This window comes from Melopsittacus undulatus, chromosome 1 (genome assembly GCF_012275295.1).
Source record: "Melopsittacus undulatus isolate bMelUnd1 chromosome 1, bMelUnd1.mat.Z, whole genome shotgun sequence".
Classification (NCBI taxonomy): domain Eukaryota; kingdom Metazoa; phylum Chordata; class Aves; order Psittaciformes; family Psittaculidae; genus Melopsittacus; species Melopsittacus undulatus.
This window is the reverse complement of record NC_047527.1, coordinates 43,304,354-43,321,380: the sequence shown is the minus strand read 5'-3', so window position 1 is coordinate 43,321,380 and position 17,027 is coordinate 43,304,354. Positions and strand designations below refer to the sequence as shown.

General features: G+C 40.9%; 1 protein-coding gene across 1 annotated transcript in view; it reads left to right on the top strand.

The window, feature by feature from the left end:
* Nucleotides 1-5,770: 5,770 nt before the first annotated feature.
* Nucleotides 5,771-17,027, top strand: part of SPIDR (scaffold protein involved in DNA repair) — a 201,391-nt gene continuing 190,134 nt past the window's right edge. Inside the window, exons 1-4 of the mRNA XM_034064692.1 lie at nt 5,771-5,811; nt 12,315-12,470; nt 13,874-13,952; nt 15,427-15,600. Of these exons, the coding sequence (XP_033920583.1) occupies nt 5,797-5,811; nt 12,315-12,470; nt 13,874-13,952; nt 15,427-15,600 (424 nt within the window). The 5' untranslated portion in view covers nt 5,771-5,796. The remainder of the gene's footprint in view (nt 5,812-12,314; nt 12,471-13,873; nt 13,953-15,426; nt 15,601-17,027) is intronic.

Here is a 17,027-nt window from a genome sequence, read left to right as displayed (position 1 = left end):
ATCAAGACAAGCTGTATTCTTAATCCATCAAAATGGTAGGCAAAGAGATGAGAGCTCAGGATGGCTTAGAATAAATCCTTGGCTTTCAGGTTTCACTCTCTCTGCTACAAGTTATTCTAGTACATTAATCATGATGGAACTGCTGCATAGGGAAGACTGCCTAGTATGACAACTTTGGCTTTTAATAATTTATGACAATGTCTTGTTTATTCACCAACTTGAAGCTGCCTGCTATGCAATAGCCTTTATCTAGAAGGCATTGAATAGTACATTCCTGCCTATTTCAAGAAGTAAGAAAAATCAGAAGGAAATCATGGAGAGAGCAAACCCATAATGATCAGCTACCAAGGCAGCTGAAGAAGATACTAATGTATTAGGAAAAACAGGTAAAGAGGGAGCAGTGTGGGATACATCATCTACCCCTAGAATGTGTAACTTGTAGGACTCAGGCATGCTTCCCTCCCCATCACTGCATGGGCTAGCATAAATCTGTTAATATTCACGGCTTCTATGCCGTAAGAGAAGAAAGCTTTTCTAAGGTGGCTAGAATCAGTTTAGAGGCTCATTTTAAGTCCCAGGCTCTCTGTAAGCTTATCTTGGTCTGTTAACCTGGTTTATAACTCAGGGCTATTTAACCTAGAAAAAGTATTTAATGCTAGAAAATGATCACATCTATTCTCAAAAATTGCTGTATCATTCCCAAGCCAGTTGTCCATTCACAGTTTCAGTTTGCCCATGGGCAACCATACTGCCGTGGAAAACAAGTCCTGGCTTGTGCTAGCTTCTAAACAGTGCAAGGGGCACTTCAGACTACATCAGCCTGAGCACCTGCTGACAGCTCAGTAGCAAGGACAGTCAAAGGAGAGTACTCAAGCCTCTGCCCTGGCTCCCTCCAGTCTGTTAATGCGAAAGCCTGCTGAGCACTGGACTTTCCTGAACACACCAGTTATGTGTGTGCTATGGACTCTGCTGTGGAGCAGCTATGTACTGCATGAATGCACATGAATCCATGCCAATCAACACTTTCTCCCTCAGCAGTATATATACTCTAGGCTTAAGGGATGCTTAAGATGAGCTTTTTCAAAGAGGAAGTATCTTCCTGACTGTAGACTGTCAGCAGACCCCATCCATTTTTCAATATACTCTTCTTCCTTGTGCATGGCATTACTTATGGTTTCTCAAGAAGTCTTTGTAAAGTCTTTAACACAAAGGTATACCATAGCCATGATAAAACTAATTATGCTCGAATAGTATTAATATTAGGCCTGAGAGAGTTTCTGAAGTTACTAAAATATATAAAGTGCAGTGTTATAAGTACCTCAGTAGTTTTAAAATCTCACTGAATTAAAATAACAGGAAGAACTTTGGTGGTAGTAAACTGCTCTAATGATCAAAGTTTAAAAAGCACCACTTTCTTCCAGCTCTGATTATGTGCCTGCATTTTTTTTTTCACCAGTTAGAGCCAAACCAGAATACTTGGATGACACATGTTCAGTTTCAGCTTGGAAAATCTTTATTTATGCTTAACCTCACTAAACTACAGAGACATTTGGTAAATATGCTTCCCAAATATGACCGTCTCTCAGGAAGTTATGTACTCATATTCCTTTTATAGCACTGAACACAAAGAAATGGCAAGTGAAGACATAAAACTGTCAGTCACTGTAAGACGCCACCGGCAGCACTTGGTGATGGGACGCTGAGATGACTGGGCTTAGGCCCAATGTGCAGCCACCCTGTTGCAGTTGGCAGCCAGGAGGCCCTGGAAGCTTGAGCCCCTCATGGCTTTATGACCCAGGGAAAAGTCAGGTAAGCAGATGCTTCCTGGGGATGTTGATTAATTTAAAACCTATTTTTGCCTTTGATTCTTAAATGATCAACAATTAATTTTACTTGCATGAATGTGAGATCTTGACCCCGTTTGCTTCACTAAAATCTGTCATCCCCTGGGGCTTTGTTGGGATTTTTTCTCGTTTTTTTCCACACATTTACAGTTTGCCTCCACATAGCCATGCATCCTACTCTGAAAGGCTAGAGTTTAATTTAGAGTGGAACTGACACTGCAGTATGGGGATTAAAAAGTCTGAAGCATTTCATGTTGTTTCCTAGGAAACCCTAGAAAGGCTGGAGTCATCAAACTGTAACACAGCCTACAGAAAAACATGTTATTTTGGATCTAGACTGGGGATCTGTCTGGGATCTAGCCTAAGCCTTGGATCACCTCTTGCCTGGGAGATTCATAAAAATCCAGCTGACCCTGGTAGACAGACCCTGAAATATTTAATGAGTTCTTCCTCATCTATCTCATCCCAGTTGAGTGGCTGGGATGTTTGTGACTTTTAAAACTTCACTAAGGAAATGACTTAAACCAAAAACCTTTCTCTGCATTTGAATTTGACATTGTTGGTATCAGGCTTTATACACTGGAAAGCTTTTAAAGCTGTAACTTAATGCTCCATAAGAGGAAATGAATCCATAAACCCGTATTAGAATGAAGGACAAGCACAGGCAATCAATAGAAACGAGTTCTCCAAACTTCAGTAATTTAAGCCTCCTTATCTTTTAACTCATTTGTATAAAATACACTTTGTTTCTTTGCAAGAGAAGCTTTTTCTACACATGCATTGAGAGACATCCGTGCAATCCACAGCACCACTGACAAATAAATGCTCTTTCTTTGTCGGACTTCACTAAAAAAATCCAATTTTATTGTTAATAGGAATTTTGTATTTTTCATAGAATTTTCATGCAACAAAAATACATAAAGTATAAAATTTCTTAATGTTCCCTGAGCAGCAGCAAATTTGATTTTGAACACAAATACAATCAGTATATCAGATGAAACAACAGACTCAAACTACTATTTAAGCTTATGAGAACACAGGCATAGAATGATAGAATCATAGAATTGTTTGGGTTGGAAGGGACCTTAAAGATCAGCCAGTTCCGACCCGCCTGCCAAGGGCAGGGACACCTTCCAATGGAACAGGTTGCTCAAAACCCCATTCAACCTGGCCTTGAACACTAACAAGGATGGGGCAGCCACAACTTCGTGCTTGTATATGTAAATGAAAAAAACCCCAGTTTTTCAAAAATTGTATAGACAATTAATTTGACTTCCAAAAGCATGATGCATAGAAATTTTTAGCAGACATGAATAATAATGAACTGGTATTATGAAAATTATGCTTTTGTTGAGAAGTTCTGCATCTATTATTCTTTCTCCACAGAAACATTATTTTAAAAAACAATCACAGCTTTATTTTAATTTCTAATTTATAGGGTGGTTTTCCAACCCATTTCCTTTATCTCCATGTCATTTTAGTCCTACTTTGTCAAGAACATGAATACACATAAAGGAAATCTATTAATTTGGTCACCTTCTTGGGATTCTATAGAAGTAAGTTCCTCCCAGGTTAAGCACCTTGCAAGGAGTTTATGTACAGAAAAAAATAATGCAGTCTCACCAAGCAGAGCAGATGAGACTTCCATGGTCCACACATTTCTCTGTGCTTTAGCCCCAACACAGATTGTTTAAGTGGATAGTACAATTACATACTTTTCAAATATCAAAGAAAAGTACTTTGATGATATATGATAGAATTAATTTGTCAGTCTGGCAATTTCAAAAGAAATACTGTAAATATTTGGAAGGATGAGAATACAGTACCTTTAACTCTGTTTTGAACATAACAATCAAAGGCAGGATGGGATTTGGATGATGCTGTTTCTGGCTTTCCTCTCTTTGTAAAATCCATTTTAATTAGCGGCAGTTTTATAAAGTGAATGTGAGACAGATATTGGCCAGGGGGTGCCTTTCAACAAATACAGACTGTAAACTTAGATACATGCAATTAGGGTTTTAATAATAATAAAAATGAAGTCATATAGTGCCTTCTATCAAAATGTGTTTCATAAATTCTGAGATACAATTATTTCATTTTACAAAGTTTATTATTCTTAACTGTTTAACAGCAGCAGTGTCAGCCTAAGTGAACTTCTCAAGAACATACAAAAGCAAGAAAAAATTACGTATCTATCTCTTTTCTGCCAGTGTTTCCACTTGCATCAGAAGAAAAACATTTTAAAAGGTCATCAGCCTTTTTTCCTCTTCAGTTGCAATGGAAGAGAAGGTCCATTCCAAGCAGTTTCAATTCCAAGTCGCTACATCTTAGCACTGACATTACCCTTTTTACCTGTAAATTTATCAGCTTGCTTGTGGTGTGGAGAGTTAAAACTCTTAATGGCTTGACAGCAAACATTATTCATGAAGTGTCTTGTGTTCAGACGTTACTTCCTTAGATATCTAGCCAGTGTTTATATCCCAGTGCTTTATTTCCTTATGGCATTCAACAGCACCATTCTTTTGAGGTTTACTCCTGACTGAGCTTGGCTGTCATGAAAGATACGAGGCGAAACACAGGCTGGAGAACTCCTGCAACATGCAGTTCAGTCACAGCTCTCCACATCAGTCCCAAAGAAATCAGGGGTGCTAACTCCACCAGTGCCCAGGACAAAGGGATAGGTGACCTTTGCCCCTCACTGTTTCCAGCCTCCCCCAGCTCCAGGAAACCACCGGGGGCACAGCTTGGTGGGGGCAGGGTAAAGGGACACAGTACCAGCAGTGGTGCTTCCCAACAGGAAAACTCTGTGGGCCTCAGTAGGGCCAGCTGGTAGGCACATGCAGAGACCATTAATACCTCCTCTGAAACCACTGCACTGTGAGGAATCATAGAATCAGCTAGGTTGGAAAAGATCCTTAAGATCATCAAGTCCAATTGCTGCCAAATCCACCACTAAACTGTGTCACTGAGAGCTACATGGTTTTTGAGCAATTCCAGGCACAGTGATTCCACCACTTTTCTGGGCAGCCTGTTCCAACACCTGATCACCCTCTCTGTGAAGATTATTTTTCCCCAATATCCAAGCTAAACCTCCCTGGCACAGCTTGAGGCCATTTCCTCTTATCCTATCACCTGTTACTTGGGAGAAAAGACCTACCCCCACTTCTCTCCATTCTCTTTTCACGTAATTGCATAGAGCAACAAGGTCCCTCCTTCTCCAGATTAAACAACCCCAGCTGCTCCTCATCACACTTGTGCTCCAGACCCTTCACCAGCTTTGTTGCCATTCCCTGGATCTGCTCTAGCACCTCAGTGTCTCGCAGTGAGCGGCCCAGAACTGCACACAGTATTTGAGGTGCAGCCTCACGTAGGACCGACTAGAGGGGGATGATCACTACGCTATTTCTCATATAGGAAAGGATGCCGTCGTCCAACTTGGCTGCCCTGGGCACAAGCTGGCTCATATTCAGCCGGCCGTCAACCAGCACCCCTAGTGCTGGGCGAGGGTGTGACACCCCGGCCTGCGCCTGGGCACTCGGGAGGAAGGCATGGAGATAAGGATGTGGAAGGCTGAGAGCTGCCGAGGCGCCGCACCACGGCGACAACAGAGTAGTGCGGTGAGGAGAGCGGCTGCCCCCGCCCCATTCCCCCCAGCCAACCAATCAAACGGCCTCCTGCCGCCGCTCAGCGCATGCGCACAGCGCGTCCTTCCTGTCTTCAGGAGCTCCTGTGTCAGCCCTCGGAGCAGCGGTACCCGCCCTCCGCCTCGTTCTCCCAATCAGGAGCCGCGGCTCTCCTGGCGCCAAAGCTGTACAAGGCGGGGACACAGCGCATGTCCCGCCTCGCCTTCTAGCCGCGGGAGCGCGCTGGGGGTGGGGGGATCCCCTTGGCCCCGCCCCCTCGGGGCTCCCCCGCCACGTGACCGGGGACGTGGCTGCCTTGTCAAGGGGCGATGTCCAGTAGGAAGGTACCTGAGCGCGCGCGGGACGGGAGGGGGCTCTGCCTGGCGGCTGAGGTGGGCAAGGGCCGTGCTGCCCTGTGCTTCCCTCAGGGCCGACCCCTCCTGCAGCCCCGGTGTGAGGGTCGGCGGCAAGGCTGGCGGCGGAGGAGCAGCCCTGCTGCCCGCTCAGACCCACACCCGAGCACGCAGCCTGCGCCTCCCTCCCCTCCTAACCCCGGTGTAACAGACACTCAGCCGGCTCCCTGGGCGGGGGGGGGTCTCAGCGCCCTGCCCGGGTAGGTGGTAGCAGGGGCCCGCCGAGGGTGGGCTGCCGGGAAGTGGCCCGGAGGCTCCCTGCTGGGCCCTGCCGCGCCTCCCCCCGCGGGCTGCTGGAGGGGTAGAGCTCGCTGCGGGTCGTTCCGAGGCGAGACGGGTGCGCCGGGCAGGGGGAAGGGAAAACGGGCTCTTCGCCGCCTGTGTGGTGTTGCCGGTTGCGCAACGCTGAGGTTTTAAAATCATAGAATAGTTAGGGTTGTAAGGACTTACAGATCATCAAGTTCCAATCGCCTGCCATGGGCAGGAACACCTCGCACTAGACCATGTCACCCAAGGCTCTGTCCAACGTGGCCTGTCAGGGGTGCAGCACTTACCACTTGTTTGGGCAACCTGTTGTTCTAGTGCCTTTTCTTCATCCTTGCACAGTAGAAGCACAGCTGTGCCGAGGAGAAAGTGTAATTCAGTCTCTTCATTGGGTTACAATCACGGAAAACAGCAGGGAAAGTAAACCTGCAAGAGGAAACCTTGTCAAAATTGCTAGGCTTAGTATTGTTTTGAGCAGCTTAGCTTCTCTGGCCATGAGTGGGAGTAGAGGGAGAAGCCCCCATGCTGCTTTTTGCAGTCTCTTTATCGTGGTAATTTGTGTTTGATGAAGCCTGCAGGATGATCATTAGGATGCTGTCTCTGATTTGCAGTGCTTATTCTAATATTGAGGTGCTGCTGAAAGACAAGTGTGGTCGTTTGCTGTATAAATACAGAGTCCAAATGACAGATCTGGACTCTAAAGCATTTTGTTTCCCATTTAGTATATAGATAAAATTCTGAATATTCTATACAATTTTTAAAATAGAACCACATTTTAAAATATTTTTATAGAATAAAATGCCAATATTAAGCCTCAAATAACCTCCATTAAAATTACTTTTCAATACAGACACCCTACATATTTTCTTTCAAAAATTTTGATGTTCTTGACTTGTGAAAACCTGCCCACTTCAGCTGCCAAGGTTTAATCAGTTCGTTGTAATGTGATGACAGCTTCTCATAATAGTAGTTTATTTTGCAGACACAGATAATGTTCCTCATTACTTTGTCAATGAAAACTATACAGGTCAAGTGAAACCACAGCAGTCCTTTCCACTTGCTGACTACTAATTAAACAATGTAAAAACCCAAACCAACCTGATTACATGGAAAAGAGTATGATACTGATACTGTATCCTAAATTGTATCCTAAATATTTTGAATAATTTAATCTTGTGAAAGTTTTCTAAAATAATTCTGTTTTAACCATTTTGATAGAGTGCAAATTTCTCTTAACTACTTGGCACCAGTTATAAATACAAAGTATATTTCAGTAATATTCCTATTCTGTGATTTATTATTTTTCTGCAATGTAAGCATATATTAATTTATATTCTTGCACAGGTTGTGTTTTCCTGGGGGTTCATTCCATAGTTTTTGGAATAGCCCCAAAAAAGTGATTGCCTGTGGTGAAGAGGGCTGTACTGTGAGTAGTCTTTGAACATACAGTCCCAGTCACTATAGGGTACTTCTGGGTAACAAGTATTTGGCATGAGGAACGATAAAAACTGTTTGAGTGGAGATGTTCTAGGTAAGACCACCTCTTTAAAACCCCATACATTTAGTAGTCTGTCTCATAATCGTTATGCTCATTAATTGAATTTTCAGCATGTCTCACTTTTCCTTACATCTACACCCATGTAGGCTGATTTACCTTTATCTCACTGGAAATAACTAAAGGAGTAATGGGGGAAGGATTGCTTGTGGTGCCTTTTATGTGGAGGGCTTGATCCCAGTTCCACTGACACCAGCAGGAGTAATTTAATTTTTTCTCACTCCTTTGTAAGGAACTGCTCCAGAGACAAAATGCAATGCCTTTGTGACCAGCGATTTCAGAGATCATATTTTGTCTTCAGATGCTCTGTGCAATTCAGAAGATTTTTTGCCTGGCTAGTTTTGTAATAAATCTTGGGTTTTTGGTGAGGTATGCCAGGTCTGCATGCTGTAGCTCTTTTGAGGCTGATTTGATAAAATTTCTTTTCTTGTCTCTAGACCCTTTATGCATAACATTATTAAATTACACAAGATTTCTTTGTGTGCCTCATTTTTAAGCCAGAGGAAAAAAATTATGATTAACCCTGTGACTCAAAATTAAGAGAACTCAGTGTTGTTACAGTGTTCCTTTGGGAACAGTGTGACCTTCAGATTATCTTTGTTATAAATATTTGAGACACAGGTTTCTTAAAACATTAGTTTCTCTGTTGCCTTGAAGCAGGCTGAAGAAGACGACTTTCCATTTCTGCATGCTAGCTGATGTATTCCTGTGGCAGATGCCCTTCTGCCAGGGGTGTCAGGGAGCAGCAGCCCTGATGGCTCCACAGAGGAAAGGTGACTGAGCCCTCCCTGGCATGGGCACAGTCTCACCGTGCCTGAGGATGAAGAGCCCAACAGAGACCCCACAGAGTTGCACCCAGCTTGCTTGCACTATTCCCAAGCCCATGGCTGCGCTGGCCTCTCTGCTGCTGCAGTGCATTTGTAACTTGAAATGCTGTGACATGAGCTGTGTGTGAAAGTGCAGTTACTGTGTTTCCCTTCCAGTCATTGTGCTGTAGTCTTCTATCAGAGGGAACCCTGTGGTGGTATTAATGTCCTTGAGAATTTTTCTTCTGAGTTGTACGTCTTGGAACTTGGTATCTACATATATCTGTAACTCCTTTCCATTGCACACAATGTTCAGATCACAGATTTTTTAATAAAAAATACATTTCCGTGCTTTATATCCACACATAAACATTAATTTATGCATGTTGAAATTGGTATACAAGCAGCCATATGCATGCATGCATGCAGTGTTATTGAGTTCCCTGCACACCTCCAGTAACTGTGGACTGAAGCTGTAGGTCCCATTTCCTGGGTTCACATCAGGTATTTATACGGAGATATTTAAACTGGCAAATAGCTTGGGATGAGGGGAGTTGTCTTTGGGGTTTGTTTTTCCAATTCTTTTTAAGGTGGGTTAGGAAGAGGAAAATGGTAGAAAGGTATCTGCATTAAGCACATGGAGCTATAGGTCATTGCTCTCAATATCAATTGTAAGCCCTTCTCTCTCTTCCTTCCAAATGCTGTGTGCCAGAAACTTGTGGTAGCTGAAGAACATCTCATGTAGAGGGTGTATTTCTTTACTTTCTTGTTCTGGGACTTCAGGAACTGGTTTTGTTTTTTCTCGGTCACTGTAGTGACTCTAAATTTCTGTGTGGTCTTAGCAGAAACTCTCAGGTTTTCCTCTATGTGGGGATCAGGAGAGATGGTGAGAAAAAGAGGTAATTAACCAGAGTTGTCAGCAGTCCAATGGTTCTTCAGGTTGTAATTAAGCTGACACGGTGTCAAGCAGCTGCTGGAGTGGTCCCACTGGTCTTTATATCCGTTCTTCCACTGCTGTGCCAGCTGTAGACAACTATAGTGCTTCTTCCCAAATGTTTTCTGCTGGTTTGGTTCCTCCTCGTTGTGTCTGCAAAGTCTGGCAAGTGCTAAATGCTTGGGAAGAAGGGAAAGAGGGGTTTCCAGTTGCCTCTAGTTTGCAATGAGACCACCTGCACTGAGACATCACTGTAGTGCTGCTCTGAAAATCTGAGCCGCCCTGCCCTTATCCAGGCTAATGAAGTGCTAATAAGTAACGACTCTTCTGTCATTAGCAGTTATCAACTGTTAAAACTCTCTTGCCTGTCACAGCCATGATTGCCTAGTGCTTCCAAAGGAGTATTCCACATGTTTAAGATTCGCTCCCAGTGCCACTTTACATTGCACTCTTAATGACCTAAATATAAGTGTAATTATTTACACCATCTAAGTGTAAAATCAGCTATTTGCTCAACTTTCTTAGTCTGGTGGTTTCTCATCTTGTCTTTTATAAGCATACCCTTTCTATATGCACCCTAACCCTTCTTACTAAGGGAGAAGGAGTTAGCATGTAGCTTTTGTCTTGCTGATTTCCATATGGCATTTACTTCCCACATCTCGACAGTTGTACTCCACTGGCCATACTTCCGCTATGTTCTGCTGTTTGTCCCCTGACTCTTTCTCTGCTCCATTGGTATGGCACAGGAGAGAGAAATAGAAGGATTCTATTGGTGAGTGAGTGTCATGATTTAAAGAATAACATGGATGAGAAACTTAATGGAGACTAATTCTCTAGCTCTGTGTTTATTAGGCTTTGTAACAATAGAAATTAAGCCTGTTTCATGTAACTCTTTGTGCATGCGTTTCTGGGCTCTTTAACTTATTTGTGACTGCTTTTGCTTTTAATTAATCATCAAAAGCAGTGTATTGTAAACCCACATGCAAGTCACAGTGTTATTGTTGGCACAGATTCTTCAAAACTGGAGCGTGCCATTTAAGAAATAAGCTTAGGTGAGCGCTATCTTGTGCTGTGATTTTTTTTGTCTGCAAGATGTATCTTGCAAAATCTTCTAGAGGCTATGAAAACAGCCAGTGCTGGAAGCACCGCTGGCTTGCTGTACTGTTAACTGACCCTAATAAAAGTGGTCCATTCTGGGGGACATGAAGGTAAAATAAATGTCTCCAACTAGCGTGGGGCCTTGTTGCTGCAAAACCAAAAAATGGGCCTTGTTGTGTTTCAGTTGTTAATGTTTGCCCTGTCCATGCTTTCTTCTGTGCAGAGACAACAGTACTTACCAAGAGGATAGCACAATGTACAGGTTCATGTCTCTGGAGACCGAGGCTTGGACCAGCAACTTCACTGGGAGGAAGGCAGGGTTTAGATTATCTTTGTATTATAAGGTTAAACTTTCTTGTTTCAACTGCTATGGCCTCCTTACTTGACATTGTGCCCTTATTTAAAGTGCTTTTGGTTCCTTATTTAATGCCACATCAGATTCAAGATTGTACTATGTCTCATTCATAGGTCTGTGGGAGTAGTTATGGGTACAGTTTGATTTTGGTGATAATGACCTCTTGTAGTAGCTGCTTTGGGGTGTAAACATCCACAGCAATTTTAGAAGAGGATCTTGGCAAGGTCACTTACTGTCAGAGGAAACTGTAACGCTCATTTGTTTGACTTTACACACGGTGACACTGGCTGACTGGAGGGTGAAGTTAAGATGCCTTTGGGAAGTACTTGTTTCATTCTGATGAGTATTCAAAAGATCTAGAGGAAAAAAATATGCATTGTCAGTTACAAAATGGACAAAAGTTGCCAAAGACTTTTATTTTTTTCCTGTCTTTGCATATGTTTCTTATTTTAAAGTGTGTGTTAGTCCTGATTGACCAGCCTGGCTGAAAATGTATGTGCTGATTAACATACCTTTGGAGTAATTCTTAAATATATGTAAGAAGTATACTTGGTTGAGAGAAAGAACAGAAGAAGAAAGACACATTCAGGCAGATAATATAGTCAACATTTTGTAAGATAAATTTCAGTAGTGTAGTGGGCTAAGATATTTATCATGCTCAAGATCAATTTATATGTGGAAAATGGTGTAGAATCTGAAAGATAACTTTGAATGTGATAACAGGCAATTGTCATCCTCAGCTATTCTCAGCATTAAAATCTGTTGCATGAGATGCATAGCATGATGCTGTGATGTAGATAAGCGTTGATGCCAATCGGCATCCTGTTCCATGACTTACCTAATAATCCAAATGACTCCCAGAGTCCCATATAAGGAGTAGACAACACTTAATCTACTATTTTTTTGGTAATAGTTATGAAAACAAATGTTATTCTTAGAGCTGAAAGAGTCTGGATTTTGGGTTTGGGTTGTTTTTTTTTTCTTTTTTGGTTGGTTGTTTTTCAATGGAGAGCTGTATATTGATACCTGATTTTACCCCCTGCATAACAGAATTAAATCAGTTTAAATGGAAGTTTCAAGGAATTATTTAGTTAAAGTGTGTTTTGCAGAGCTGTTCCTGTTTAGGGTAATATTTTCAGCTTCACTGGGCAGTTGGCAGGTACTGCAAATGTAACTTAGGGAACAAAAAGGAATGTACTTACCAAAAATTAAAGTTACCCATGACATTGATGGTGGTGGTAGTATTTAGTGTTGCATAAAAATAGTTGCAACTATTAAGGACTTTTTTTCACCAGCTCATTAAAAATTGAAATTTGTTTGTAAGTATTCAGAAAATACTAAGGGGCAGTCTAGATAAGTGAATTTAACTTGAAAAGAATTGCGTGTACACAGTGCTTTAATGGGTTTGTTTTTCCCTCATAGCGGAAGCGATTTTGGAACGTGAAATGCACATCCTTCCCAGATGAGACATCCCTACAGCTGAAAAAGTCAAATGTCAGGACATCAGTGGCTGCTACTTCAGTTTCCAATGCGTGGCTTAGGTGCGGGGATGGTTTTCAGAGCACTTCAGTGCTGGAGGTAAAAGGCTGGCTTAGTGGTGTAAGAAAAAGATGTAAACTGACAGTAAATCAGTTTCCATGCTTGACTGCATTACAAGATGTTGCCCTTTTTTGTTTCCCAATGAACAGCATATTTTTACAAATGTCAAAGTAGACAAAAATGGAAACCAAGGTTACATGAGGACATTGTCTTAACTCGTAGTTTTCTGAACATAGGTAAACCTTTTATATCCTAGATAACACTTATCAATTGGAAAATTTCAATGGTACACTAAAGGATACAAAAGTTATTTGATTTTTGGGATGGAGTGGTGCATTTCCTACAAAATACAGAACAAAGACTCTAGTTCTCATCTGAAGATTTTTTGCTAGATAGAATCAGCTAGGTTAGAAAAGACTGTTAAGATCATCAAGTCCAACTGTTACCCCAATACTGCCAAGTCCGCCACTAAACCATGTCACTAAGGGCCTCACTTATGCTGTTTTGCTTTTGAACGCTTCCAGTAATGGTGATTCCACCATTTCCCTGGGAAGCCTATTCCAGTACCTGACTGCCCTTTCAGGGACTACATTTTCTTTAATATTCAATCTAAACCTCCACTGGTGCAGCTTGAGGCTGTTTCCTCTTGTCCCATCACTTGTTGTTTGGAAGAGGAGACCAGCCACCTCCTCTCTCAATCCTCTTTTTAGGTTGTCATAGAGAGCGTTAAGGTCCCCCCTTGAGCCTTCTCCAGACTAAACAACCATGGTTTCCTCAGCCATTCTAAAGGGTATGCTTGCAGAAATGAATTCACTGTATAAAATCCTGCTTTTTGATGACCCTGCAGATCTAGGTGCAGATGTTCTTTTGGATCATATGTCAAATTATACTTAATTTTTGTGTGTGCATTGGTCTCATTGGTCATGAACAGAGATGGTTGTTCAGCCAGCATTAAGTAGGAAGTGCTTTGTGCTGAAAATCATCTTCAGTTAAGGTGCTTTTCTATTATTTCCTCTGGTACTGAGCAGTCAGTATTGCATTTCTTGTGGGATTTAATAAAATCAGAGACAGGGCCAGTGACTGCTTCTTTCTGTAACCCTTGATCAGGGCACATGCTTTATCAAGCGTGCTCTTCCTGCCCGCTTTTGACATTTTAATGCTGAATATACTGGCTCTAGTTCTTTGCAAGGTCAGATGTGATTCCTGTCATAGTCATGAGAAGTTTATATTTTCCAAAACAATGAAAATTGAGATTTTATGATACTGTTCTCATGCATTATTGCTTCATTTGTTATATTGCAGTCTAGTAGAAGATAGAAAAACTCACTTGAAATTGTACTACTAAGTTGTGGTGGGTGAATAGCAACAGTTTTGAGTATATTGCTACATATTAATATTGTCTTTAATGTCTTGGTGATTAAATCTGTCTCTTTTTAATATAGTCCCCAAGACCTACTGATAAGAAATCCAGGATTAAGAAGAATCTTGAAGCACTGTTATCATCTGCTGAATGTGCAGCAGGTATGTTATAACTATTTCATGTTAGTGCTGTTTAGCCCTTTATCAAATTAGAAGTTGGCTCAAAATACTGTTTGCTTTCTTCTCTATTATTGTAATCAGAAACTAATTTTGGTAAGAGACACAGTTGTGATGCTATTGTGATTGGGCTCCTCTATTCACCTGGAGTGCCAGAAATATATCCTACAAAGCTGCAGGCAGTTCAGGTCTTGGTCTTGAGCAGGTGAAAGAAGCATTGTTCATGCTCTATATAGTGTGTGTTCTAGCAGGGACAGGATATTTGAATTCTTCACACTTTTAAGAGGAGAATGAAAAACAACCCTTAGCTGTCTAGTCAGTGGGTGAAATTATTCCTTCTTCTGCTAGAGATAGACAAGCAGGCACGAGAGAAAAACAGATACTTTATAAGTAGGAGCAACAACAGACAGAAAATCAGAATGTTGCCAACCTCCTGCTTTCATTGTCTTCTATATGCACCCAAGTCTGTTAATATTCTGATTAAAAAAAAAAAGAACTCTAGGCATAATAAAGAGAAGGATTTATTAATTCCCTCCAGTTTTTCCCTTTTTGAGGAGAAGAAAGAAAGAGGGAGCAGTGGCGTCTTCATCCTTATTTCTGCTTGTTCCAGCACCTCTGCTGCTTCTGCTGGAGTTAAGTAGGTGACCTTGGTCACCTTTTAGGGTTCAAAATTGTACTTCAGATTTCTGAAAAGAATCTTTGTGTGTTGCAGAAGAAGTTGTGGTTGTGTTTCTCTCTTCTGGGCCCTCCTGCCTAATTCCAAATCTCCAATAATTGTCTAATTTTCCATGAAAAAAAAAAACCCAACCTAAAAACAGGTTTTACCTAAAAAGCTTTAGTAGTGATAGAAAGTGCAAAGTTCTGCCTTCCTATGATTGCTAATTATGTATGGTCCATGCATCTATCCTTTTCTCCTTGTTATTTAAAATAATAAAGAGATTTTGAATTCAAATGTCTCACTCCAAAATGCAACTCTTACTTGTTACTCCTGAGAAGATTAAATTCTTTTTCTCTCAGGAAAAAACCAGAGAGCAGTTTCTGCTAATGGAGTACTTTCAGTCTTTTGTTGTTCTTTGTGTAAAGTAGAAGAAACTCCAAACTCAAGAGTTCTAAGGACAGTCTTTATTTAATCAATCCACTTACCATTTTAAAAGGACACATGTGGGAGCATTAGGACTGTTTGTAGAAGACTGTCAGACACTTCTTTGCTGTGGTGAAGGACAAAGTGATAGCCTTGTTGTGTAAAATGAAGTGTGAGCATTTATTATGGAGAACCAAAATAAAAATAATTCATGTATGTGTAAGAAGTATGTGTGAGTTAATGCTCCAGCATTGCTGTCTGCCTGGTGACAGATTTGATACTTATTTTCCCGTTCAAAGCCAGTATAATTTAAGAATTTTAAATTTAACAAAATGACATTTCTGTAACAATCTAACAGTTTGCTATTCTTTTTAACAGGATCTGCTGCTACTGAAAGCTCTAAGGAAGCTGAGGGCATTACATGGACCTCTAGTGGTAGTGATCTTTCAGATGATGGAAATAAAACATTGGTTCCAAGGTTGCAGTCTGAAAAAATTCGGGCTTCCAAAATAGAGGATTTGCCTAGCAGTCAAGAGGACAGAAGCAGTGAAGGTAACTTCAAATGCAAGTAGATCTGTCATGTGCTGAAATGAAATGACTCTGAGGTCATTCTGACAAAACATGATCTAATCCTAATTTGGTTAAATCAGTTGGAGGTTTTTTCCATCAATTTTGAGTATAGATTAAGCTCCTAGTATAAATTGTGTACAAAAAATCTTGGACCTCAAAATAAAGGAGCATAGTTGGGCAGATTAGACAGCACTGAATAAAGCATTTCAGTTCATTTCAATATATTACAGTCTATTTGTACTATTTCCTTCTCTGTGCTGTGGTATAGATACTGTGCCACAACCTGCTTTACAAATGTGGTTTGCTGTGCAGGCAATCATGAATTTTATTCTTAGGACTTCCATTCTAATTCATGGAGCACGGGATGACAGCAGGGACAGAAATTGATTAAAAATGCAGCTGGAGACTGAAAAATCTTTACTTGTGTGCTGTTATTTAAGCATTAATTAGGATAATGTATACTTTGCATTAGAACTGCAAGGGGGTGAAAAATAATCAGGCTAGCTTTGTAATACTTAAGCTAGATCTGAAGTATTACAATTAGACTTTACATCCTAGAAGTCTGGCAAAGTGTTCAAACACCACTGTGAGTTGAGCAAATGAATTGACTGATTTACTTCTTGTTTGACGTGTTGAGACTTCAAGTAAATATGCTCCCTAGGTTTAAAACAAAAATTCTTAATCTTCCTCTTTTCATTCATATTTTTGTCATTGACACAACACTGTTGTTGACCTATCTGTTGGTCATCTTTTGTAATTTCTAGCAATTTTCTTTCCTTCTTCTGGACATGGAAGGACTACAATTTTCTAGACTGTAATCTAATGCTCACCAGGAATCTTTCTAACCTGCCATTAATATAATTCTGTTGGACTTGTCTCCTGCAAGTATATCTTGCAGGTTTTAATCTTTAATACTCTCCATCACACATGTGTTTTTACTCTTGTAAGATAGCAAAACTTGTTTATTTCTGTAGACGAAGAAATCTTGATGCATTTATGTATTTGCTTGAAGGTACTGAGGAAATAAAATAATTTCCTGTTTTTCTTCTAAAACCCAGAATATATTGAAAGCAGCTACTGAAAGCATTGGGGAGTAAATGAACTGTAATTTCCATGCTTTTCCAAGTAACCATCTTATACACTATGTACATGTTTACAGTATTGTACACGTATATCTCTGTGTGTGTGTGCATGTGTAGGTACAGTTTTAAGTATGGCAACAGTATCTGAGAAAGCCTTTTTAGAAGTGACATGCCCTTTTCACATGAAGTTCACCTACAGAGACAATGCTAGTACTTGAGCGTGACAAGATAAAACTGATTGCCTGGTATTTTATTAAGGAGTTCATAGTCCTGCCACAAGTTGCACACAGCTTGCCACACATCTTCCACAGAGACCTCTGTATTCTG